We start from the raw sequence: 24,799 nt of genomic DNA, 5'->3' as shown, positions 1-24,799 counted from the left end.
TTATTCACGCTTCCACGGTCCCTCCTCAACAATCGTGCACTCCGCTGCAGAGCCGTTAGTGGCTGAGGTTACCTGCGAGCAGTTAGCAGGGAAATCTAAACAGTGGGTCCCAGGCACAGACCAAAATCAGCAGCATTTATTTCTTAGAAAATCTTTCATTCAAATAATTATAAAATAAAACCATTGCATTAATTATTCAACACCTGAGGTAATAATTATTTTTGTCAATCACTTTGATTGGTCAAAGGCTTCTAAAGCATGGGTTTTGAGCGTGACAACCAATCACCTGTCCGTATATGTGCTTTATCGTGGCTTTAACCGTCATACCTTGAGGTGAATGTTTTAGAACAGAACAGACAACATTCTTTTTATGTCATTTACAGCTCTGTAACAAGTGGTGCTTTTCTAAAATTATAAAACACTCTCTTAGGTGTTGAAGATATTTGCAAAATGCAAAAGCTCTGGAGGAACGATGGGATTTTTGACCACTGATGACCATGCTTATGGTATGAGTGGCTCGGCTCTTGCTGACCAGTAGATCACACGTTTATGAAGACAAAATGTCCAAAGGCAGTAAGAAAAAAAAAAAACACAAGTGAGCAAATGATTAATGAAACAGACAGGTTACATTGAAAACAATGTAGAAACACTGCAGAACAAATGCTTGAATGTGTTACAGCTCTATTACAAGCAATCTACAGTGGAATCTTTGGGGGGGGAAAAAAGTTAGAGATGTGAGTTATGACAAAAAAAAAATAGCATCATGGTGGAGACTGGAAATAGGAAGCCTTTGTGTCACATTTATATGTACAAGCAATAAACTAGTGACAGATGAAGTTTTTGGACAAATCACTTGTGCAACAGGCTGCTAGTGTTGCCAGGCAACATCTTTCGTGTGTGAGAGTGAGATCTCTGAACTCGTATTATTGTAAGAGTCTAGACTACATTCAAGGACTGGATTTATATTGCTTTGTGTTAAATAATGGAAGCTGCGTCACAGCTTCTATTTTCACAACACTATTCTCAGACCGTGCAGAAATAGCTTGTGTAAAGAATAAAAACCTGCCTGTGGAGGAGTCAGTGAAAGTGTGGTCGAGCCGCGCATGGGGAATACATGAACTGTTAATTAGCTGCAGAATGTTTCATCTATAAATTTGAATCCTAAAGGAAATTATGTCCCACCTGGATAATTGAGGAAATGGATACAGTGTGATCTATTGATAGATAGGATGGCTGCTAAATAATTCCAGAGCCATGATAAGGATTATCTGGCTCTCACTTTAGGGTTAGGGCTAATCCCCAGCAGTTTACAATCATCCGATTAGAGTCAATTTAATCCTTCATTTTGCATATATTGATCTTGAATAATTCTGTTTATCGAAAACCTTTTGGCAAGAGCTCTCACAATGTAGATGTTTGTTTGACCCAGAAGCTTCTATTCCAGCAGATTGAAATAAACACATGCATCTGTTGCTCTCTGGTTTCAATAATCATAAAACAGTGGCTGTATTTAAACTATGGTGTACAAAGACAAAAGGTGTGGGCGGGGGGAGCATGCAACTGAGTGTTACATGCAGGTGGTCCTCACTTAACAACGCACTCGTTTTAACGACGACTCGGCGTTACGAATACTTTACAAAATGTAAGTGTGTGTTTAGCGACGCGGAATGCACTGGCGGCGGAGTGTTGAGTATGTACATAGGTACAGTATAAATGGCCTATACGTTATCAAATATATATATATTTCATTCATTCATTTTCGTGTCTGCTTTATCCGCCTCGCCGGTCACTGGTGTTGGACCCTATCCCAGCTGTTCTATGGGCGACAGGTAGGGTACACCCCGGAAGCGTCGCCAGCCCATCACAGGGTAATTTGTGTGTAATTCGTTTGACTACACGAAGAGTTGGTCGAGGGTTTCGTTCAAAGTTGAAATCATTTAGCGGTGGGGTCTTCGAAATGTTACTCCGCCATTAAGTGAGGATCACCTGTACAAGTCTCTAGTCCGTAAGCATTAGTGGTACCTGGCATTCATCTACTACGACGGTATTGTTAGTCGTGGCAGTGGCGGTTGTCGGTGAGGTAGAGGTTAAGACGCACTGGTTGGAATTGTTTTCGTGGTGGTTCTTCATGTCATCGTAGTAAGACTGGGTCTTTGTCATCATTTCCATGTCGTCGGATTTAGCCGTGTGCGCGTCCAGCTCGTCCAGCTCTGCCTTGGACATGTGGTACACGATGCCTGCACCGTAGGAGTCACCCACTACATTCACCGAGGTTCGGAATCGATCCCTGAGGAGAGAAAAGCCAAGTACACACAAAAAAACGTACATAGCTAAGCAAAGGAAGAAGTGATGCGCAAACAACTGCATTTAGTCTCACTCACAGCAGCCAGTCGACAGCAACCAGCAGACTGATGTCTTGGGTTGGCAGGCCTACAGCTGTCAAGATCAGAAGCATAGTCACCAGCCCAGCACTGGGAATACTGGCTGCTCCGACACTGGCCAGAGTCGCTGTCAGACTGGATTAAAAAATGACAACAAAGGCAAACTCGAGTACAAGTGCTTGACTCATTGTAGTCCACCTTTTTAACTGAAGAGCACAAACGTGGGTCCTCAATCATGAAGGAAAAGCTTTGAATGCGAGCAATGAGATGTTTAATTTGACTTTTTGTGAATTGATATGCAAATATCAGATTGGAGGTTATACATACATACTTAATTCTCAATTAACGGATGGGAATTTGGGAAAGAGTCCAAAATATTATGTTGGCGTTGTCATGGTTGGCATGAGACTCAGTGTGGCAGGATTCATAGCTTCACAATTAAATCCTTTTTTCTGCTCACTATTAAATGCCTTTTGCACCGTTGATTTGTTTTGCTAATTAACAGCTAACTACATGTACATCTCATTCTTTATATAGCTGCGATTAAACATTTTTGAGTTATGCCGAATTATTCCTTTTTTTTTTAAAGCCAATCAATGAGTGTCCAATAATAACGATAGAATAGATCTCCTGACCTGACCGTGATGATCTGCCCAGGGTCGAGATGGATGCCATTCATTTGAGCAATGAAGATTGCGGCAACAGCTTCATACAAAGCCGTCCCATCCATGTTGATCGTGGCGCCGACTGGGAGAACAAAACGAGTGACTCTTTTGTCAATTCCCAAGTTCTCTTCCAGACAGCGGAAGGTGACGGGCAGTGTTCCAGCACTGGGGAGGAATAGTAAAAAAAAGGTTACACGTTGCATGACTGTTAGAAATGTTGAAAGCATCCGTTCACTTTGAGGCTGACCTGGATGCTGTCCCCAGGGCAGTGATCCAAGCCTGGAAGATGCCCAGGAAGAAGGTGAAGGGGTTTTTCCTGACGATAACAAAGTAAATGCTGGGCAGGAAGATCGCTCCGTGGATGATGAGGCCAACAATCACCGTCACCATGTACATGCCAAGCTGCCTGGCCACAACCTCCAGGTCTTTAATGGAGATGATCTTACCACAGATGAGACAAGCAATGCCAAAGGGAGAATACCTGATGAGACAAAAGAAAATTGGCTTTGCATACAGAAGACAAAAAAGTTTGGGGAATTCTATTCACAGAGCTTTAACCTCTTTTTTTAAATGCTGGAATGTCTTGAGAAATAACTTTGACATTAGCAAGTTATTTCTGAATCTCATCATTTAAATGCAAAAATGATTTTTTTTAAATGAGTCGATGAGATTCTTAAATGACACTGACCACATGATCATGATGACAATTTTCATCACAATCTCATTGAGGATGTTGAAGAAATCAATCATGAGTCTGGCCTTCTCTCCCATCTTGCCCATGCAGATGCCAAATGCAATAAAGAAACCAATCAGACCTGTGACAGAGAATCATTGTTGTCAACATATTGACCAATGACACGACAACGTTAGGAAATTGCTTTTCACAGATGAAGAGATTATTTACAGTAAAAAAATAAATAAATATTGAGCCATGCTCACAGCATTGCCCCAGGGATGACACTGTCTCCATCACCTTGGCGTACACAGATTTATTCATGGCACCCAGAGAGTGAATCTGAATGATTAAGCATTCCAAGCCGTTTCCTCTCACATCACATGCAGGTCAAAGTGTTCAGTTATTCTAGGAAATTAAGCTCTTATTACGCAATTCTGTCACTTTCACCTCTCATACATGCTTGTACTTATTTTCTTGCTATCGCTGTCTGGGGCCATGGGCTTGACTTGCATTGGCTGCTCACATCGATCCTATGGCAAAGTGACATACTTCCATCGTCAGCCTATCGCCTTGTTGCTGTCTTATTAAATTTGACTCTTTCTATTCCTCTCGTTCTTTCTTGCTGTCCTCCATCTCCACCCCTGTAGCCACCCCCCACACGGTGTATAGATTTGATGACTTCTTCTTTCATCATTTCACCACTGCCATCAGTGTCTGGACTCCAAGGAGAGATGCATATCTTGCTGCTGCTAAGGACAAATAGACTTCCATCTCAGTCTCTGTCAAACAGTAAAGGTATCACAAACCCTCTGACAGACTCCACTTGGTGGTTTAAGTAGCATTGTGGGTGAGCGCAGGGCCAACTGTTCACTTGGGTGTACAGTATGACTCTTTCATGTCTACCGCTGATTGGCTTCCGTTGGCTACATACCCAGAACGTTCATGCCACTTTTGAACTGCAGGGACTTTTTGATGGTGAACTCAGGCTCCTTGGTTATGTTAGCCAGCAGGCCATCCATTGAAGTGGCATTAATATTGTCCTCAACAACCACCTCTACCTTCTTTGTGACTGTCTGGATCTGAGGAACAAGATAAACAAAGTTGCTCGTGTTGACTTTGATGAGCGATATTGGAAACGGTTATAATACTTTCTCCAATACAAGACAGTTGAATGAATCTGTTTTGCAGCTCTGGTTCTGTTGTGGTATGTCTCCATGTCTCCTCTAAGAGTGTTTTTGAATTCCACTGTAAATAAACGTGCATATCCTAGACCAACAGTGATTTTCCTATATCACAGACATACTTTCTAAGAATCTTGCACCTGCACAGACAGTGACTCTTCAGCACTGAGCCACATGCATCATCTTATGAAGGACATCTTCCATTACCTGTTGGAAACAAGCCTGCACCAGGTTCTCGGGGAACAGGTTCCGGATCAGATCAAAAAAGGCGTCTAGGCTGGAGACCTCGTCATTCTTCTCGCCCTCGCCCAGATTTTCCTTCAGTTTGGGGTTGCCAGGGTGGATGACTAATACCAGGATGACTCCCAGGATAGCAGCAATAATGGTGGTGGTCATGTAGTAAACCATAGCTCTGGTACCCAGGCGACCACTGGATTTGGCATCCAAACCAGCCAGACCTGCAGCAAAAGCAAGCAACGCTATATTTACCTGCTAAATACACATAAAGATGGAATCCAAAGATTATTAGGAGATTGCATGTTGCTGCTGGTAGTTGCCATAAGTGATGAGTCGAACTGTACCTGTGATTAAACTGGAGATGATGAGCGGCAGGATCAACATCTTCAGCATCCTCATCAGGATATCTCCAGGAAAAGAGATCACCATCACAATATCTGGATGGATGGGGGAGGCAACGCGGAGTAGCATCCCTGCTACAGCTCCCAAGATGACACCTAAAGTGCAAAGAAAAGTGAAACTGCAGGAGTGTACAACTGGAAATGAAGTCGGGTATTGAGAGGTCTAATAAACTAAAATCTGATTTTACATTAGGAATTCATATGGCCATATTCTGTGCTGGTAAGAACTTGTTTAAATGAACAAATTAGACGCAATGTTCTCCTTAAATATGGCTCAAAAACAGATCTCTGTCATATTAATTCAGTTTGCAGTGGCGCATCAAGCTGTCAACTCCATGTCTCAAGAGGACAGTGAATTGAGAAGATAAAAAGGGAACGTGTAGAGAGAGTTCGGCTCATGGGGGGGATAAAAAAAAAAGATGTTTAAAGCAGTAAGGAGGTGACAGCATGTTAGAGTCCCCGGTGAGGCCTCCTAGCAAAACCAAAATGTTAAGGATTCCTTTGTGGCAAAGAATATAAAAGAGGCAATTACTAAGATACAAAAGAATTGGATTTATTAATCCCAGAGGGAAATTCCGTCAGCATCATTGCGCCACTCAAAAAAATCAGAAATACGAAATAGAAGACTATAAGAAGAAAAAATTAAGAGTTTAAAAAAAGATGTGATTCATGAGTCTTATGCCAGAGGGGAAGAAGCTGTTCTTGTCGCGGGAGGTTCTGGTCCGGATGGACCGTAGCCTCCTGCCTGAGTGGAGAGGACCAAACGGTCCGTGTCCAGGGTGAGAAGGGTCGGCTGTGATCCGACCTGCACTCCTCCGAGTCCTGGAGACATGCAGGTGCTGAAGGGATGGCAGCTTGCAGCCGATCACCTTCTCCGCAGCATGTACAATACGCTGCAGTCTGTGTCTGTCCCTGGTCTGCCACACAGTGCCCCCCCCCCCCGCGCCCCCAACAGTATGGACGATCTCTGTCTGGCCCACCGTAAAACTCTTCCCTGTAGTTGGCCTCTGTGCCCGTCTGTCTCTAACCAGACAAACAGGAAGAGGCACTGTCTTTAACCGCCCACCCACCACATGGATGCACTCCCTTCGTGACCATGGCATTGGCAAAGATCGCAAACTCTAAGATGTTTGATAACAGACAGGAAACAAAAGAGTTGCTGCTTCACTGTATATTCCAGCCCTTAGCATCCTCTGGATTTTGTGAAACCAGTAGTTTTTGGTAGCGCTTCTTTTCCAGAGTCTTTCTGTACTCAATTTGCATTTTCCCTTCCAGGCTCCCATCTGCCAAGTAACAGATGATCAATAATCATGCTGGCTCACTTGCTTTGCAAGAATCCTGCCAAGTGGGGTGTAATATGTGCATGGCCACACAAACACACATGCATGCAAGCAGAAAGAAAGAATGCACGTTGCAAAACTGCCAGCATTTATACAGTCGAGTTCAGAGGTTCTGGCTCATAAAATGGAAAGACTGGGACTCAACAGTCTATAAATGAAAGGGTTAAACAAAAAGAAACCAACAGACACAAATGTCTCAATTTATCATTGCTTTTGCCCTTCTGGGGCAGTGAGCCATCGCTGTAATTATAATATTCATCGTGCACCACCAGTGGTGGACTGTCCAGTGCTGCAGAGACCTTTTGATTGCAACAGGTGGGGCAGAAATAGGGAAGGCTATCCTGCCATTTGTCTGGAACACTGCGTGGGCACCGATGGTATTTTCCTCCTCAACTTAGTATCAAGCTGCGTAATAGAGCTCTGAGTTAACGGAATATTGATCTCATTTGTGGTCAGTGCCCATCTGAAATCTGTCATCATTAATGAAGGAAGAAGTCAACATAATACGTCAGTGGCGAGGGGACTTACCGAGGACGGTGAGCGTGAGCAGAAGGTTCTTGAACAACTTTGAGCAGATTTTGGCACATTTGGACTGAGGCCTGGCCTCAATGGGCTCCAGGTGACTCTCGTGCATCCTCACCTCAACTTGCTTAGGCATACTGTTGGCACTGCAACAGAGGAAATAAACACTTATTTACTCTGAAATTTACAGTTTTGGTGCGCTGTATATAATCTGGTCATGTTTGGTCAGTTTTTCTAGTGGGGAAAAAAATCAATTGAACTTGAGTCTGATGCTAAAATGTGCACAATTTATCTGAAAACCATAATAAGGCAGTCATGACAAGAAAAGCGGTAAAAAAAAGAGAAGCAGTTGAGGATCTTGTCTAGAAACAGCCAACAGATGGAAGCTGACAGGCTGCTGCCTGTAATACTGCAGTCCTTCAGCATGACCTTTCAGTGTTAAGCCAGTTTAAATAATAAAACATTGGTATTTATATTTTAAGATAGTATATTTGGGATTTAAATGCATTCCTACATTGTAAAGTGAATGATGTGATAATATGTCAAATGCCAAAACAAAAAGCTTAGAATGAAAATTCAGCAAAGTAGCCAGTGATTCTTCTGAGGTCTAATGTGTAGAGTAGACAAAAGACAAAACAAATCTTGTATAGAAATATCAAGATCAGCAGAGAGAAGTTGAAAACACACTGCATGGTAGAAGCACTTTTACTGCGAGGCTCAAAACCGAAGTCGGGGCTCAGACATGCAGCGTAATAAATGATCCTGTTCTGGACCGCTCAGCCGTTTCCTGCTGTCCTGTTGAGGAATGAATGGGTTCGTCAGTGAGAAGGAAGCCGGCTGTGTCTGTCGCATGCCTGTTAAGCAAAGGCCAGTGGCTCTGTATGTATAAAAATAAGATGCAGCACAGTTTCATGTTCATCATATAATCCTGAACAATCTGAAATCAAATTGTCTTCGCTCAGTTTGACATATCTTTTTGTTGGCGACCTTTTGTCCTTTCATTGCTGTTTTCTTTTTCTTTTTGTCTTTCGTTGAAGGATTGTGATCTGGATCTTTTGCCCTTGCCCTGGAGTTTTAAACTCACAAATTGAAACCGCTCCTAATAAATTCAGATTACTTCATAGACATGAATTATGCTGGCTGTCACATTTTCTTTCCTGTGAATCAATGACACTTCCTTCCACCAAATACTCTTTGTGGTTTTATTGTTGCGTACATGCTCACTAATGATTACACTTCAAAACACACACAAAGACTCCCACATCTGCACACACTGCCCCAGCTCTGTGCACCAATCTGTCAGCTTCCAGGCACACAGATGGGCCAGTCCTCTCCCCTCTTATTCATTTTAAGGTGAAGTGTGAAATGCGTAGGATACATACAACCAATGTTCCCTTTAAGCTGCTCGTGTGCGCACTGCTGATGCGGTCTTCGCGCAGCGAAAATCTCCGCAGCGCACAAAAACAAAATCCAACCTGAATTGAAAATAAAAGAAACACGTAAAAATTCATCCTGTGCTACTTTTCAATGTGAGCCAGTGAGTGACCGGTGACCGGCAGCTGCAGCTAACGATGAGTCACGTGCGTTTTTATGCAGCTAGTCGACGTCCGCCGCCACAGGTGTTTGAGCGAACTAAGCGGCGTGGCCGATGTGGAGGGAATACGCGCTTATGATGCGACGTGCTGCTGATGTCGACCCTTTATAATAATGACAAGGTGAACGGGCGGTGACGTCATCTCAGCACGCCAGAGTGAAAAGGAGATGCGATTCTTTAACACTACAACTACCAAGGCAGTCATTTTGACTGCTTTTAAAAATTTGCAACGTTATAACTTGGTAAAAAAAAAAAAAATGTACCAATGGGATCCTGACTTTTCCTAAATGTGTGTATATATTATTATAACATTGTTTTATTACTAACTCGAATGACCATAGCGGTCAGATTGACTGCGTGCATTTTACAGGGTGCGTCACTCTTTGCTACATTGTCCTGTTCGTTCTCCTGCTCTATTGTTTGTTTGTCCTTGAGGCTCTGTGAAGCTAAAACCGAGTTGTAGCTTCACTCTAAACCCAAGAGAGACAAAAATGACAAGTAGAAATAAAACGAAAGTTATGGAGGCTTTAGCCTTGCTTCAGAGCCTTGGTGAGGAAGGCTGATGGAGGGTGACCAGTCGTCCCGGATCATGCGGGATTTCACAGCATTTTTATCTCAAATACGGCATCACGCAAATAAGCAAAGCAAATTGGCATCGCAACAGCAGAGTGTCTTCAGTTGGCTGGCCGCCCCCTCACAGCATTTTGGAATGTTCATAATACTTAATAATTATCATTGTTAAAGGTCAAATGATGACGCCAACCTGTTTTGAAAGCAGGATACATTTTGTTTTGTCCAAATGCTCACATTTGTCCGAGGGTCTGCTCAAGGAGTTTGTGTGTTTGCTCAGGCACACGAAAAATTAGAGGGAACATTGCATACAACCAAGAGGCAAACGTCAGCCATAAGTACACGCTATTTACCTCTGTTATTTCATTCTTAAAATAAAGGCATGCTGAATTAACAAGCCCCAGAAATAAAGTGTAGAAAGTGAGAATCATCGTGTAATCCCATTTCAGAAGAGTGATGACTGCTGCTAATATGATTTTCACCCTTTACTCTCGCGTTCATTATTTTTAGCACGGAGACTGAGGAAGCAGACGCGTGACGTCAGCAAATGTCAGATATTAACACTTCTCTCACCAAGTCAGAGAAGGATGGCAGTGAGGTTGTACGCTCCATGATAGATGAAGACCAAAAGGTCATTAACCATGGCGAGTGATGGATGTTTTTACAGCCTTAGGTAGCCTATAGAACAAAAACAATTCTGCAATACCGTGCAAAATGTAATTTTTCATTAATGTTGGATGGACTTAAACTCGTGTTAAGCTATTCCGTCATGTTAATTCGTTGTTTCTGCCCTGTATAAACAAAATAAATGCATTTCAGAATCCATTCGCAGAATCTAATTGTTTTAGAATCTGTGAATACTACAATGTTACGAGGTGGATTTCTGTTACTGCAACCTCGTAATGCAGTCGGCGCATTCACATACACACACATCCAGTTTCTTTTGCACAGGCTCTAAATGGGATCATCTCATGAACATATATTGCTGTAGTGTTACTGAATCAGTGAGAAACTGAAAGTAAAAGAATCAAAGGAATATTTCCCAGAAATGTAAGTGTGCTCAGCACTCAGACAGGAGAAGGCTAACATAGTCCAGCCAACAGCCCCTGTAACAGCCAGAGCAACCCAAATTTCCCCCCTCCTGTTGTCTGCATTTCCCCCACCCCCTGACTCCACCATCATTACCACCCACAATCTGTAACACACCAAGACAGACGGAACCACACACACCATCCTAACAAACGAAAAGAAAATTGAGATGGGAGCTAATAAGTTAGGTTTACAGACAAATTTATCAGTAATCCCTCCTGATGGAATACTCTGAGACTCACCCTGCTACATGGGATGGGGAAGCAAAGGGGCAGGCCGCTGTGATGCTAGTGGTACAGCACAGACGGTACTGCTTTGAGTATTTATTTTGAGGATGATATGATGAAGGAATGGAAGCTTTAGCATCTGTAATACTGCCGTTTTGTGGCACTGAGGCCATCCTAATGGACAAGCAGAGAAGAGGTTAATTTTTGCTGTTTGCTGTAGCTGCATAGAATATTATGTTGCTCTTAAGTCATAATGGTCTGGGAACAAACTGTATATTATCAGCTATGCTTTGTACTAGTCTCTAAATAATTATGGCATGCATTATCACCAGCCTAAATTATTCTGTTCTAAAAAAAAAAAAACATTTACCAAACAATATTCAATAAAATCCCAAAGAACTGAATTCCAGGACATCAATGGCCAATGGGATTCATGCACAGATTCTGTCACGCTGATTCCCTTCGAGTCTCCCAGCAGCATGGGACTTCACATCACATCGAGCAATATCACATTATTCTAATTAGGGGAATGTGCGGAAAGCTATTTCCTTTGCAAACAAATGACCAACGGCACAACAAAAGCCAAAATAATCCCATCGCTGCTGGGCTAAGGTCGTGTCATGAGAAATCACTCGTCCTAAATCCCTGGACGTGTCATCCTCATTCAAAGGGGAAAAGTGTGGATCTTCAGGATGAGCAAAAAGACTAGGACAGAGAAGAAGGGGTTACAAGGGGGAGAATTAGAGGGAAGCGGGGGGGGTACTGGGGTCACACTGGCACCTCTCAGCCAGGAGAGAGGCCTGTGAGGGGAAGGCTGAGGCAGCCATTCCTGCTCTTGGCTGGTACCATGTGAAGCTCTCTGCTTCCTCTCTCTTCCTTCTGAGAGGCTTTGTTCCACATGCAAACAGTGGCAGTGTCCCCAACTCGCCCGGCCAAGCACCGCATCCAAGCTGGCAGGGCCCAGAGAAGGAGGGGGGGGTTCAAATGGGATGGGGTGCGATGGTATAGTGGGGGAGGTGTCCAGAATGCCAGTTCTTTCAGGCCACTGATGTCATGCCTGTGCCCACCGTGGGAGAGCAGCGGAGGGCCCAATGCACCCCTTTTTTTCCCTTCCTCCTTCCACAGTCTCTTTCTCCGGGATGAATGAATCTTTCAGAGGCTGCAGCCCATTGTGCCCCATAATCGACAGCGATTATCCCGATTTTATGCTGCCTTCCCAGTGCAAGGAGGCTCCCTGAGCGCTGGTATTGAGGACCACTGCGATGCAGCAGAGACTGTGGGGGGTTGTCTTAGCAACACTTCATGGCTTAGGGAGAAGGGGATGAAGGGGCAAGAGGAAACCCGCGCGCTCACACACAAACACCAACAGCATACATACACACTGTGGACACAAGCCATACAAATGAGGTATGTCTTTAAACAGACAAGTTTAAACTTTAAAGCGCCAAAAGAAATACATAAATTCATACAGTCAAACATCTGATGAAGCATCCAAAGCTTCATCAGACATCCAAAGAGGTCATATTTAAAGAGCACTGTTTGGTGTCCATGAGCCACAACGATCTGCTGTCTCACGCCTTACTGGCCACCGCCATCCTACAGCCGACTGCATGGGATTACATAACGACTAACAACCTGGTATGAGTGAGGGGTTGCATCGTTACACTCACTCATTTCCGGTCGTTTGGATTCATGCAACAGCAAAGAAGAAGATGTAAATGAGAATACAAGTTCCCACTGGTCCGTGGAGGGGCCCGATGCCCGTTCTCATGACTGCTCATCACAATATACTGTGAGGTAAAGACAACTGGAGCTCGGCCAAACTTCCCAGCCACTTACCATGCAGTGGGAAGAAATGGACTCACACATATTGGCTGCCTAGGAGCTGTGAACCCCCCCCCCCCCCCCCCAGACCAATGAAACTCTCAACAAACACTTCAGGTTGTGCTGTGCATAGGAAGTGGGAGATAAATTCCAGCATCTGAAGAAGGGAAGTTTTGTATCGCTACGCCTCTTAATTATGTATCCCCTGATGGTTGTCGGGATGAATGGATTCTGTGATGGAGAAATGTGTGGACTGTCCTGCTAATCTGGATTATTTCATCAGCGTTGCTATAAATCTTTCCTCAGAAACTCAAAAAAAGAGAAAAAACCTCTTGGAGTGACGCTTGTAAAAAAAAAAAAAAAGGAGATTTGTAAGTACTTCTCTTTCACAATGACCGGTTAAATATCTCACCTGCTTTTGAGTGATTTTTAATGGGCTACCATGACAACGGTCAGGTCTAGGTAAGGTAAGGAAGGTAGTAAATGCCTCTGAGCCGATACAGGATAGCAGGACCAGCATTCAGGACCACGGACAGAGACACAGCCTCAAACCTCGGCTCCAGTTGAGCAGTGAAGCAGCCAAGAGCCTCGTACGTTAGTAATACGTATATGTAAAACTGTATACTGCAGACGGAGGGGGGGAAACATCGGCTACATATGCATTCATCTATATCCTACTTGGTTACCGCCTTTGTATGGAGCATGTTTATAAAATGCTATAAAACTCTTTTTTTTTTTTTTTTGCGTTTCCGCCCATTTCTTTTTTTTACTGGTTTGTTTTACAACCAGGGTGCATCAGCAACTGGACAACGCATGATTGAACCATACAGTATGTGCCTGTCCCGCTTCATCCGCTAAGGTTTCCCTTTGTTTGGCACAACGCTTTGTGTCCATAATGAGGTATTCATTAGAGAGAGCCTCTGGGAATCCTGAGGCTAGTGTTGTAGTCTGCATAGGTCTCTCAGATGTGACCAATCCCACTGTAATTATGTGCTAACAGCCTGCCTATTATGCTGCGGACTGGCTGTTTATGAGAATGAATCGCTCAATCCTCATTCATCTGATTTAATATCTGCAGAGAGACTTCATTTGATTGGGACGCGATCGAACAACAACTCACTTTGCAGCTGGCGCCGCTAACGCTCACATTTAATTAAATACTCATCCTCAAAACGGCATTCCCGCTGAACCTCCCTTTTTTTTAAAGTCTTGCTCCTGTGTTCTCGAAGCTCCATCCAATGTTTTATATTACGGTACATTCTGTTTCCCTCATGCTCGGCTCATATCTCAGCTCCAAACTGCACAGATGCCGGACCAGCAGGGCGATGAATATCATGCATGGTTATGTGAAATTTTCTGTCCTTTATCAGATGCGGGGGGCCCCACAAAGTATTTCTTATCTCTCCTTCTATAGCTGTTCCTGTTTTCCACAATGACTGTGTATAAAGCAACGCTTCGATCATGTGGAAAAGCACGTTAACTTAACAGGTCTGGCTATATTGCAGTATGCAGCTTTTGATGGCTTTGGACCAGTCCCCACAGGAGCTCATTATTTCCAGTAAGGCAGGACCCCCCCCCCCCCCCCCCCCCCTACACACACACACACACTCATCATCACCACCACTATTATGGTATAACTACATTTTTGAAAGGCAGAGGCAGATGGAGGCATAGAGAGAGCATGGCAGGAGGGGGGAATGCCATAACAATGTATGGGGGAAGGGTGGAAAAACGAAGATGTGACTGAGCAAGGTAAGGAAGGAGACAAAGGAATGTAATGGCAAAGAGGTGATGGAGGGGAGGAGAGAACGCACTGGGCGGGGGTCAGATTACGCCATCATCTGGATTGGAGTATGAGATGGAGAATATAGAAAAATAGAAGTGCTTCTGCTTTATCCGGTTATCTGTGGATTCATAAATCGTACATTTGCATTGGACATCTGGACACGCCCATATGATACATGCATATATGGTCGCTGTCTAACCCCCCCACCCACTTATATCTGTGGAGGATCCTGGAAACAAAAGCATGCATGCAGACACACACAAAACATTACATCGCTATGTGTGCCCATCGGTCTCAGTAGGTGGCGGTGGGGGTGGGGGTGGGGGTTTACAGTCTCGCTCAGGGTTTGCCAATAAGAGAACGAAGGAGAATGGATGTTCTCTCACTAATTAAACGCTGGAGTCTGCAGGGGGCTGAGCACAGCCTGCAGGAGTGACCGTGCCCCAGTCTCATCAACAGACAGGGCATTCCGGCGCACACTCACGCACACGCACACGCACACACACATTTCAAGCACATGACTCATCAGATCCTAAAGCCTGACATTCCAACATCAATCTAAATGTTCGAGGAGCTTCAGGGCTTATTAGATCATCAATTAATAAAATGTCAAATAATAGTGTGCTGCAGAGCTTGCCCTCGTCTCTAATTAGAAAGGTAATTCCTGACAACTAAAATTACTACTTAGTTTAATTTACCATTAAGATCTTGGAATATGTGCTATGTGTATATATGCAGTCTTGTTTTTGCCGTACACATATTCCCATGAAGTATCAACGTGTTACAGCCAGAAGCATGTATTTGACTCTCCCTGTATGCATTCTGCATTGTCGAATAATCAACACTGCTTGTCTGTGTACCTGCTGTGAAAGCAGGAAGTGTGACAGAGCTGTCACTCTAACACTGTTGTGTGTGTGTTTGTTGGAAGCATGCATATTTCTTTCTAATTACACCCTTTACCATCTCGCCTCCTTCTGTGTTGCTTTTCCTCCCCCTCCTCTTTCACATACTCTGTTAAAGCAACTCGGTGCTGACAGCTCAAGCTATCTTTCGTGTTCATTGCGCATGCCTGTCAGCGGTGGCACGTAGCTGGACCTGTTGTTTTATGGACCAAAGCACAAAGGAAACTGGCAATCTGGAATATGAAAGCCTGGGGTAAATGTGAGGTTTGGTGTCGCAAATGAAAGTCTCATTGACAAATTCAATATGGCATGAAGTTACATGTGATAAAGCTGCAAAGAGAATGCATTTCTTATATCCACTGTGCACGGCCCTACTAGAAGAACAAAACCTCATTTAGTGCTGCAAACATTTTGGCTTCTCAAGCCTGCTTTCCTTTCAGCAGCATTTCGCCAGCACTGTTCTTTTAGAACCACATCTATACACACACACTAATCGGGAGAGAGCGTCTCCTACTCCTCAAATACTGTGACAATAAATGATAACGCTGCCCATCACTTCCTGCTGTCACACATGAACTGCCACTGAGGGAGCTCCGACGGTGCTCCTCACTTCATTGTTTTTCTTTCCACATATTTTTTCACCACGTACTTCGTCAAACTATGTAAATATTTTTTCAGTCACACACAGACCTGGAATGCCCAGAGAGTGAATGTGCTCGCTTTGGCTTTTTCCGCTGTTCTAATTACGGAAGCCTGCCGGAAGTCACAGTCAATCATTATCAGAACCTCTGTGAAAAAGGAATTGCAGAAATTCCGCACATTTCTGCTGTTTGATCCCGGTCGCAGCTAAATCCCCCAGAGCACAAAACTGAAAGGTAAACTCCCTTCAATTGAGATCTAAGGCGTGCATCAAAAAGTCACTGAACTCATTGTAATCCTCATATTATAATGGCACCGAGGATTCCCAGTGGTGTCGGGATCCATCTGGAAACAGGATTCTGTGTAGCGCAAAGAATATAGTGATTTAAATATGCGAGGCAAATCCGAATTTCTTTTGAAATCACATTTGGTATGCTTTCTGCCTCCCCCTTTTCAAATGCACATTTTATTTCTTCAAAGAACTGGCTTATACCACAACAAATCTAGAAAGTTGGATGGATTTAGAAATGTCCCCAAGTTTAGAAAAAAAATTAGCATATTGAAGCAATTAATTATGAGATGCTCATCATCAGATGATGTTCCTGTGTGTAAAACTAAATTATGCCCTGTGTAAAACCTTTTGAGATGTGTATACAGTGTTCTCTTTCACCTACGTATGTACAGTACAGTAACTCCATATACCGGTAATTAGATTACAGTTAAAAAACATTCATGAAGCCTTTCTTGTTGAATACAACTGCCAAATATGTTAAATTATAATATAATTAATTCATTAATCTTCAGGACCGCTTTGTGGGTCCTGCTGGAGCCTATCCAAGCAGTCAACGGGCGAGAGGCGGGGTACACCCTGGACAAGTCGCCAGTTCATCACAGGGCTATATTAATATTACTACTGGAAAACAGAGCAAGTTTTTTTTAATGGTGTTTAACTATAATTTGCAGGCAGACAGATGGATAGATAGATGATACAGCACCTAATTAACTGCTGCATGATGGTCCAAGCTCCAACAAAAACCTCTCTGTGCTCATCAGCCATTGAGGGAAGCCGCTCTTGGAACACGCCACCCCTACTTGGATAATGGGCCACTTTACAGGCCTCCAAGTTAGTTCACAGATTTTGGAGCTGGGAAACCACTAGATAAGGTTCATGGGGGGGCGGGGGTGGGGGGCATTTTAATTGTTTCCTTTGCTTTTTTTATAACCTCCCCCCCCTCTCTCTCTCTCTTTCTCCCCTCTTTTTGAGGACAGTGAAGGGGACTGTTGTGTGTTTCATTGGTCAAGTGAGTGAGGTAAACAAATCTAGACCGTAGGGTCTGTCAACTGGCCTTGTCACGATGGGATAGGCTGAGCGTTGGGGTGCAGCACACGTGCAGGGCAAGGATTGGTCAGGACTCAGTAGAGTAGGAGGGGTGAGGGCAGCTTTGGGGGGCGATGTGGGGTAGTCGGGTAAAAGGTTCTGAGGGGTTTATTCCGGAAGGAGTGGGAGGTGCTCACGGGTGCTGAGGTTACTCCTCCGAGTGTGGCCATTGTTTCTGGTGCTGAAATTCTCATGCATGTCCTGTTTTGGCTCCCTAAAATGTCCGTAAATGATGGAGCTAGCGACGATTAAGCAGGCAAGTGGCAGCTCCGCTCTGGGCTCCCAGAGCTCAGGCTGTTTGCACACTCAAGAAGGACATTAATGCCCACCAATTCTCCCCGGACCTGAACAAAGAGTCACACAAACCTGCCTCGGGGGCCCATTACACACTTAATTAAGGATTTGTGTAAAAAAAAAGCGGAGAAGGTGCGAGATGACCCAAGGGGTGTGGGTAAAGTAGGAAATGACAATATTTCTACTCGACATTTGGATTTTCTCTCACTTTTGGTTGTCACACAGTTCTCGATTAATTTTCATGAAACTTGGGGCATTTTTCAATCGTTTAGAATTACAAGGTACACAACTTCTTTTTCACTAACACTGCGGGATATAGTAGTTTAAAGAAGTGCAAAGACGTTTTAAAAAATCTGATTAATGTATTTGAAGCAGATTTTAAAGCACAATGTACACAAATGTAGCTCCGCCTGGAGAGCAGAGTGAATCTGTCGGGCTGGAACATGTGACGATTGTTCAGATGAAGTCTTCCATTTGTTTTAGAATGAATCACTAAAGCGGTTTGATTATGAATCTTTTGTTGCTGCACAATGAGGTGATTGTTCTTGGTTGCATGGTCTATGGTGCCAAGAGAAAAAACAAAATGAGCCCCCCCCCCCACCCCCACACCCACCCCATGTACCCCCTTTTACCAATCACTCTGAGATATTTTGTGACTCCCTCCGCTGACCTGAATACCGATGGAGCAGGTGCCAATGACATGTTGGCTGTTGGGTTTTGGGGGAGGAGGACACTGGAAGTGGTTGGTGGAAAGAGGCCTTCGCTTCACCACTCGCTCCCTTCCCGGGGGGGGGGCACCTATAGCATCTACACTTCTTCTTCCTCTGTCGGCTTGTCCCGTCAGGGGTCACCACAACAAATCAACCTTCTCCCTCCATTACACATCGATAGGAAATACATGAGCGATTCAATCACTGCTGCGTTGTCATCGTATCGCCGCCCAGCAGCAGACTTCCATGTGAATGCCTGCGTTTCTGTTCCTGTGCAGTCATACAGAAGTGAAGGGAACCGTGGTCTTTGTCTGGTCAACCCATGGGAAAGATCTCGCTATGTTTTCCTCTCTGAGAACCATAACACTGATTCTATAGACAAGCCCAAAAGACCGGGGGGAAGCGCATGAAGCCAGCGTATCAGAAAGATTCACCGCAGGAATACAGTGACGAGGAGGCCCCGAAAGTCACATGGGGGGCGCATTAATAGTCAAGAGGGAGTCTGGTTCAGAAACAAATTAAATTTCATTATATAAAAGTAATAATAAATCGTGCAACTGAGGGAGGGAGAAATTAGAAGAAGAAAAAGATTCAGAGATTGATGAGCAAGAGCGTGTTAAACGGAGAAGAGAGGAGTTGAATGGCATTTTGGCAGTTTTAAAATGTTCCCAGGAGGATTAGTCAAGCACTCGATGTCAGACTGCCAGCAGGACCAGACTCCTGAATGCAGCAACAGAAATGCAACATCCACATATGCAACTTTATTCTTGTGCCTATTTCACCTGTTGCGTCACCTTCTCTTTTTTTTTTTTTTTGCCCTTGCTACTGTCCCGTCTCTTCCCCTTTTCTTTCATTCCTACATTTACCGACTTGTTCAGAACCAAGCGCTTCCATGTCGGCTTCCCATGTGTTCTGGAGCAGATTCAGAGATTAGAAGCAGCAAAGAACATTGGCCCAAATATCCACTGTCTGTATACTTTCTAAGCATTCAGGCATGAAATACAAATCTAATTGAACTTACTATGAAATATAGAGCTTAGTATGACAATATCTACATTAATTCAGCGTTTTGCTCACTCGGCATTGAAAATTATTTCCATCAGTTCATGCCTATCCTTTACTAGTGACTGTTGATCTGCACTGTTACTCCATTTAGCTATGAGTCTTCAGCAGAGTATTTTAATACTCTTCCAGAGGGTGATCAGCGATGCTGCAGGGTTTGTTCTGGGTGTAAATCCCCCCCCCCCCCCTGTACATCGTGTATGTCTGTATGTGTTCATGCTCGCATGGCTTCTTGGATGCATTTATGCTAAGATGGCATGATGCTTTCATAATTCTTCCATGTTGCACATAGGATCATTAATTAAACTTAAACCTTTTTCAGATGTGTCACAAGTTATCATCTTATTTTGATTCTATAAGCAATGCAGCTAAATATCGATACAGACCAGACTCAATTAATATATTAGACTTAGTGTATTAGAGGTGTTCTCACAATTATTGTCCAGTGTAAGACTGCGAAAAAGATTATCAGATTTGAAAAGATTGGATTTTTGTCTTCAGACAACCCTGAACAATCACATTTGTGCATCAATAAAGCAAAAATATTTTAATTGACCCACTTAAGCCGAGTATGGAGAACACACTTGGAGATGTTGAAGCTCCTTCTAATGCTGCAAATGTAATTAGATATCACTGGAAACACTGTTATTGATGGTAGTAACTGATTTTGTTTTGGTCAAATCCTCACATTTTTATTTACAAAATCTGATACAAAATTCTAATCAGTGTTTACTACATAATCAGTCTGTGAGCAGCAATTAAATGCAAATAATTATGTTGGTAGCAAACTACTGACTGAGTATCGATGTCAAAGGGGGAGTGTGGACTAAATATATGAAGTCAAAGGTGAGAAAAGCTGTAAAACAGGCTAAAGGTACAGAACATTGTCAGTTGTTTCTCTGGCGTGTCTGAAGGTTCTCAGTCATCCAGGTCTTGTTAAATCACGATGAGCAAAAAAAGAAGAGTCAACTGGGCTTGTTCAAGTTCGATCGGAGACGCTTCGCCTCTCATCCAAAAGCCAGAACTGAAAAAGCCTCTTGGATGAAGGGCGAAACGTCTTCAATCTAATTTTTATGAACCGATACAACCATCCCCCGCTTCGTGAAAATAACTAATTAAAAGGTTGCTTCACCTTATCTAATACTTAAATGTGATAAATAAGTTTTTTTTCTATCCTGCTTATATGCTTTCACTGCTTTTCATTGAATTCTCAGAACACTAATGATTACCTCACTACAGCCCTTTGCTTCCCCTATTTAATAATCAACGGAGGACGGAGTTGGTGTTGAAACGCTTCCTGATAGTGAGAGCGGCTTTACACGTTTTAACCATTTTTACACAGGGGAGGTCACCGTTGTTTCATTACCAATGGCAGTGTGGCGCCTTCCCAGTGTGGGCGTACGTGTAACATGATGGAGGTGAAAAGGCCAATAGGTGTAACATACAATAAATGTGAACTATACAAAAAAAAACATGCATAGCCAGAACAATCATCACCTTTCTTGTTCCATAAGGGTTAATCTTGTCCTCTGCTCAAATTAAGGGAAAGACCTCAAACTGCCCCCCCCCCCCCCCCCCTGAAAATATTTCCACAATACGTTTCCTCTGACATGTCACGACAAACCAGTATACAGGCCAAAAGCATCCCAGTAAGTCACACAATAAATTCCATTACAGTAATGGTACTCCATGCACAAATATGCTAAATATGCACACAATGTCCACACAAACACTGATTTATTTAGGTGTGAATTGATATTCGTGTGAATCAAGACTGCATGCAGGATGTTATGCTCTCACATGAAAAAAAACACAGACCCTCGCTTATAGAGACACCACCCACAGTCTCAAGCCATGCATTTATAAATTAAATGACTCATCCAACCTCACAGCATGTGTGATTTGTCTATTGTGCTCATTCAAGGCAGCACATGACATAGTACACAGTGGCCTCTGGCAAAAGGACAAAACATAAGGACACTCTCCTTTACAGATTCTCCCAGAAACCGCACTGAAGGCCAAGCTCCTCTCAGTCCTGCCACAAAAGACACAGGTTGCCAGTTCAATTCATCAGGACCACAATAGTATCGCCATTAAAGATCCAAAAGAACGATCCCCATTCTGCTTGAGTGGATCAGCATGCTGCTGGAAATAATGTTCACAAACGTAGGCCTTACCTGCTTTCAAATTATAAACCAAGACTAATGCTGATGGCGATAAGCAGAGGGTGTCGGGAGAGCTGGTTTCCATGGTGACATTGATAGTGCTATAGAAAAACTGTATGTGTGAGAAATAGAGAGAGCATGTCTTTTAATATGAAAGATGGAAAAGCCTGCAACAAGTTGGGTGGTCAATGAAGCAAGCGTTCACTCTCTTTTCAACATGCTGGTGTAAATATATTGTGTCATTGTGACAGGACATCAGGAATGCCTTTAACTATAGCAATTCATTGCAATATTAAAAAAAATATGTGGAATAAGTAAAAATTCAAATAAAGGAAGCACACTGTCTTGGCATAATCAATGGGCATGGAATCTACAGTGTTGCTCAATAGACATGCCTCTTCTTCTGAGGTCAAAAAGGGGTAAGGTGGTGTTGCACATCTGCAGTCTAATTGGTCCAACTGAAAACACAAGTGCTAGCACAGATTGGACTTCACTCTCTGATCTCCCAGATTAGCCATTTTGTAAACCTGGTCTGGAAATCTTTGAAGAAGTCTTGATTAAATTGATTACACCAAAGAACAGTTTAACTAACCAACATGTGCTGCAGCCTGTCCTGATAAAGATTGCTAAGAAATGTTTCAGGCTCATTATGAAATCTTTTTACTCCTTAGTTGTTTCTGTTGAATAGAAACCACTTTCAAATATAATAGTTGGATGATTTTTCAGTTCAAATGTTATTTTTCTTACATCTTGCAACATTTTATCTAATAAAGAAGGGAAATATGCATTAAACTCAAGATGATATGCATAAAATGCCCATATATCATAAGGTTTGTTCCTTAAACAATGATTGTATGACCAATTTTCAAAAATCGAAATTGTTGATGTTCCTATTTTTGCCTCGGTCACATAAAAGATAATCTATATTAGGTTTTTAAATATCAAAAAATAATATCAAATTAGATCCGTAATTAATTAGACTTTCTGTGTGCCTCACCTCCCCAACATCGAATTTGCGATGGACTTGCACATTACCCTTTGGGCAGGGGTGATTTATGATTTCCGTTCTATAGACAGGTTTTCGGCTCTGGCCCCATCAAACATGCCGACACGCATTTAATTACTCCCTGCGATGTTCCTGCAACCCGACAGGGCGCAAATGTCATCTAGGATCAATCCTTTGCAGCAACTCAGTTCCATTTTTAATCGATACATTGCAGGGTTGTACGAAATCGTGAAATGATGTAAATGTAGCTCTTTGGTTCACCTGTGCAGTGAAAAAGGCGTGTCGGTGGTCAGCGATCCGAGACTGTGGCCCGGCTGCGTCTTCTTAAAAAATAAATAGTTCATTTTAATGAAAAGCGTTTATTGTATTCTTCTTCTGTGTGGTCAACAAAACTATAAATCTCGGATGCACCTGCAGTCAACGGTCAATTAAAGTAATGGTTTCAAATTAAAGTGTGAATTGTTCTGATGCTAAGCAAAGTAAAGATGAGCCATGCGTCTTACCATATACACGTTTTTGTTTTTTTGCTTTTAATTGCAGGGTAGAAAGAAATTAAAAAGAGAGAAATAACTAAAGAAAGAGAGAGGAGAGCATCATCCTACCTTTGTTGGAGACCAGAATGAAAAAAAAAGTTTTTGGTTGGGTCCCCTTGCAGGGTCTTGTCATCCGCTTCAGAGAGACGTCAGCGACAGCCAGCTGGAGAGCGCACAGCGGTCCAGGACAGGGACGCCTCGCAGACCAAACGGAGGGATTAACTGTCAGTAAAATCCGAGCTCAGCAGCTCAACGGTCCCACTGAATGAGCTCTGCCTCACCTCTCTCCTCAGCGTTTTACTCCCCCCACCCACCCACCCATCGCGCGCGCGTGCGCGCGCTGTTCTCCCCAGTTCTGCACGCCTGAATTGCGCGCACCGCAGTCCAGACAACACATGCAGTATCACTGATTTACCAGTTTATTAGATGTGTCCAAGTTATATGAAATTCGGGCACAAAGAACTCGCGATAACACCTGGTCTGGCCAGCTCTTTGTTTTTCTGCATGGGAATGCAGACTCCCTTTGGATGAAGAGGCGCACATGTACTACACGCTCTTCTTCTTCACTCAAACACACCCTGGATCGCACCTTCAACAATGGTGCCGAAGCGATAGAGCAGGGAAATGGATGTTGGACTTTTCGTGGGTAAAAATCAAGTGCAATCCGGAGTGATCCTCATCAATTGTTCATTGGAATGCATTGAGCTGTTTCTCCAACCGTTCCAAGGGCGCTCTTTCTATAATGCATGTCTGATGTATATGAATCATGTCAGATAACATAGACTGAAGTACATATTTCATTTAGTTCTAGCCCGCAGAAAACGTAATAAAATAAAATGCATGTTCGGAATGAGTCACTCCCGTGGGGAAGAGTGGCTTGAGGAGGATTTTTGGATTCTGTTGTTGACTCGGTATATTACTCAGCTTGTCTCAACAATGACTCATAATGAAATAAAAAAAAGAATCATGGCAGTCATAGCTTATGTGCACCATGATTCACTTGTATGGACTCAAGCACATGTTTGGGAAAAATAAATGCTATAGATCCTAGAGCAATATGCTATCACACTGAATTCATAAAGATGCCCAATAATTATTCTCTGATAAGTAAGTGTTGTGAGACATCTTAAAGACACAGCAGTTCAAAATATAGTTTCTCCTGGCTATTTGGAATCAGTAATACTTTCATTTCATGAAACAAAAAAATAATTGTCATCTCCACCAAGGATTTGCTGCTGGTCTGTCTCGCTGTTAGTAAATTACACAAAGACTGAGACAGATTTCCATTAAACCTTTTCAGAATTATTGTAATTCATTTATAAACATACTGTCACACTTAGAGTGAATGTACTAAATAATTATAATCTTGTTTTTTTTTGGGGGGGGGGGGCATACTATCTACAGTGTTGCTCCGGTGGAAATGACACTTCCTCTGTCCAGTCAAAAGGTCAAAGGACGAAACGATGATTGGTCCACACACCACATCTGACCAGTCACAATTTCAACCTGACCCACAAAACATTATCATTATAAAAGTAAATCTGGAATATTACTTGATCTCAAGTCAGTCCTTTCTTAGCATCAGAATTGACAAAAAAAATTGATGTTAAATATGTA

The 24,799-nt window shown here is 43.0% G+C and overlaps 1 protein-coding gene across 1 annotated transcript; it reads right to left on the bottom strand.

The window, feature by feature from the left end:
* Window positions 1–7,545, bottom strand: LOC137912701 (excitatory amino acid transporter 2-like). The gene is made up of 10 exons (XM_068756835.1): window positions 7,410–7,545; window positions 5,485–5,637; window positions 5,111–5,361; window positions 4,654–4,801; window positions 3,735–3,861; window positions 3,294–3,527; window positions 3,017–3,211; window positions 2,382–2,516; window positions 2,023–2,287; window positions 1–72 (listed from the first exon to the last, which is right to left on the bottom strand). The coding sequence occupies exons 1-10, from the start codon at window positions 7,537–7,539 to the stop codon at window positions 1–3; spliced, it is 1,710 nt and encodes a 569-aa protein (XP_068612936.1). The 5' UTR covers window positions 7,540–7,545.
* Between the last annotated feature and the right edge of the window lie 17,254 nt (window positions 7,546–24,799).

Source organism: Brachionichthys hirsutus, unplaced genomic scaffold, assembly GCF_040956055.1.
Source record: "Brachionichthys hirsutus isolate HB-005 unplaced genomic scaffold, CSIRO-AGI_Bhir_v1 contig_939, whole genome shotgun sequence".
In the NCBI taxonomy this organism is placed as follows: Eukaryota; Metazoa; Chordata; class Actinopteri; order Lophiiformes; family Brachionichthyidae; genus Brachionichthys; species Brachionichthys hirsutus.
Note: the sequence above shows the minus strand (reverse complement) of the source record. Positions and strands in the feature narration are given on the sequence as shown.

What these genes read in the sequence shown, in the direction of transcription:
- LOC137912701 (XM_068756835.1), bottom strand. Translation starts at nt 7,539, where the DNA reads ATGCCTAAGCAAGTTGAGGTGAGGATGCACGAGAGTCACCTGGAGCCC. An exon ending in GCTCACGCTCACCGTCCTCG is followed by an intron (nt 5,638 to 7,409) that starts GTAAGTCCCCTC and finishes TTTGCACTTTAG; the next exon opens with GTGTCATCTTGGGAGCTGTA. An exon ending in GTTGCTGTCGACTGGCTGCT is followed by an intron (nt 2,288 to 2,381) that starts GTGAGTGAGACT and finishes TTCTCTCCTCAG; the next exon opens with GGATCGATTCCGAACCTCGG.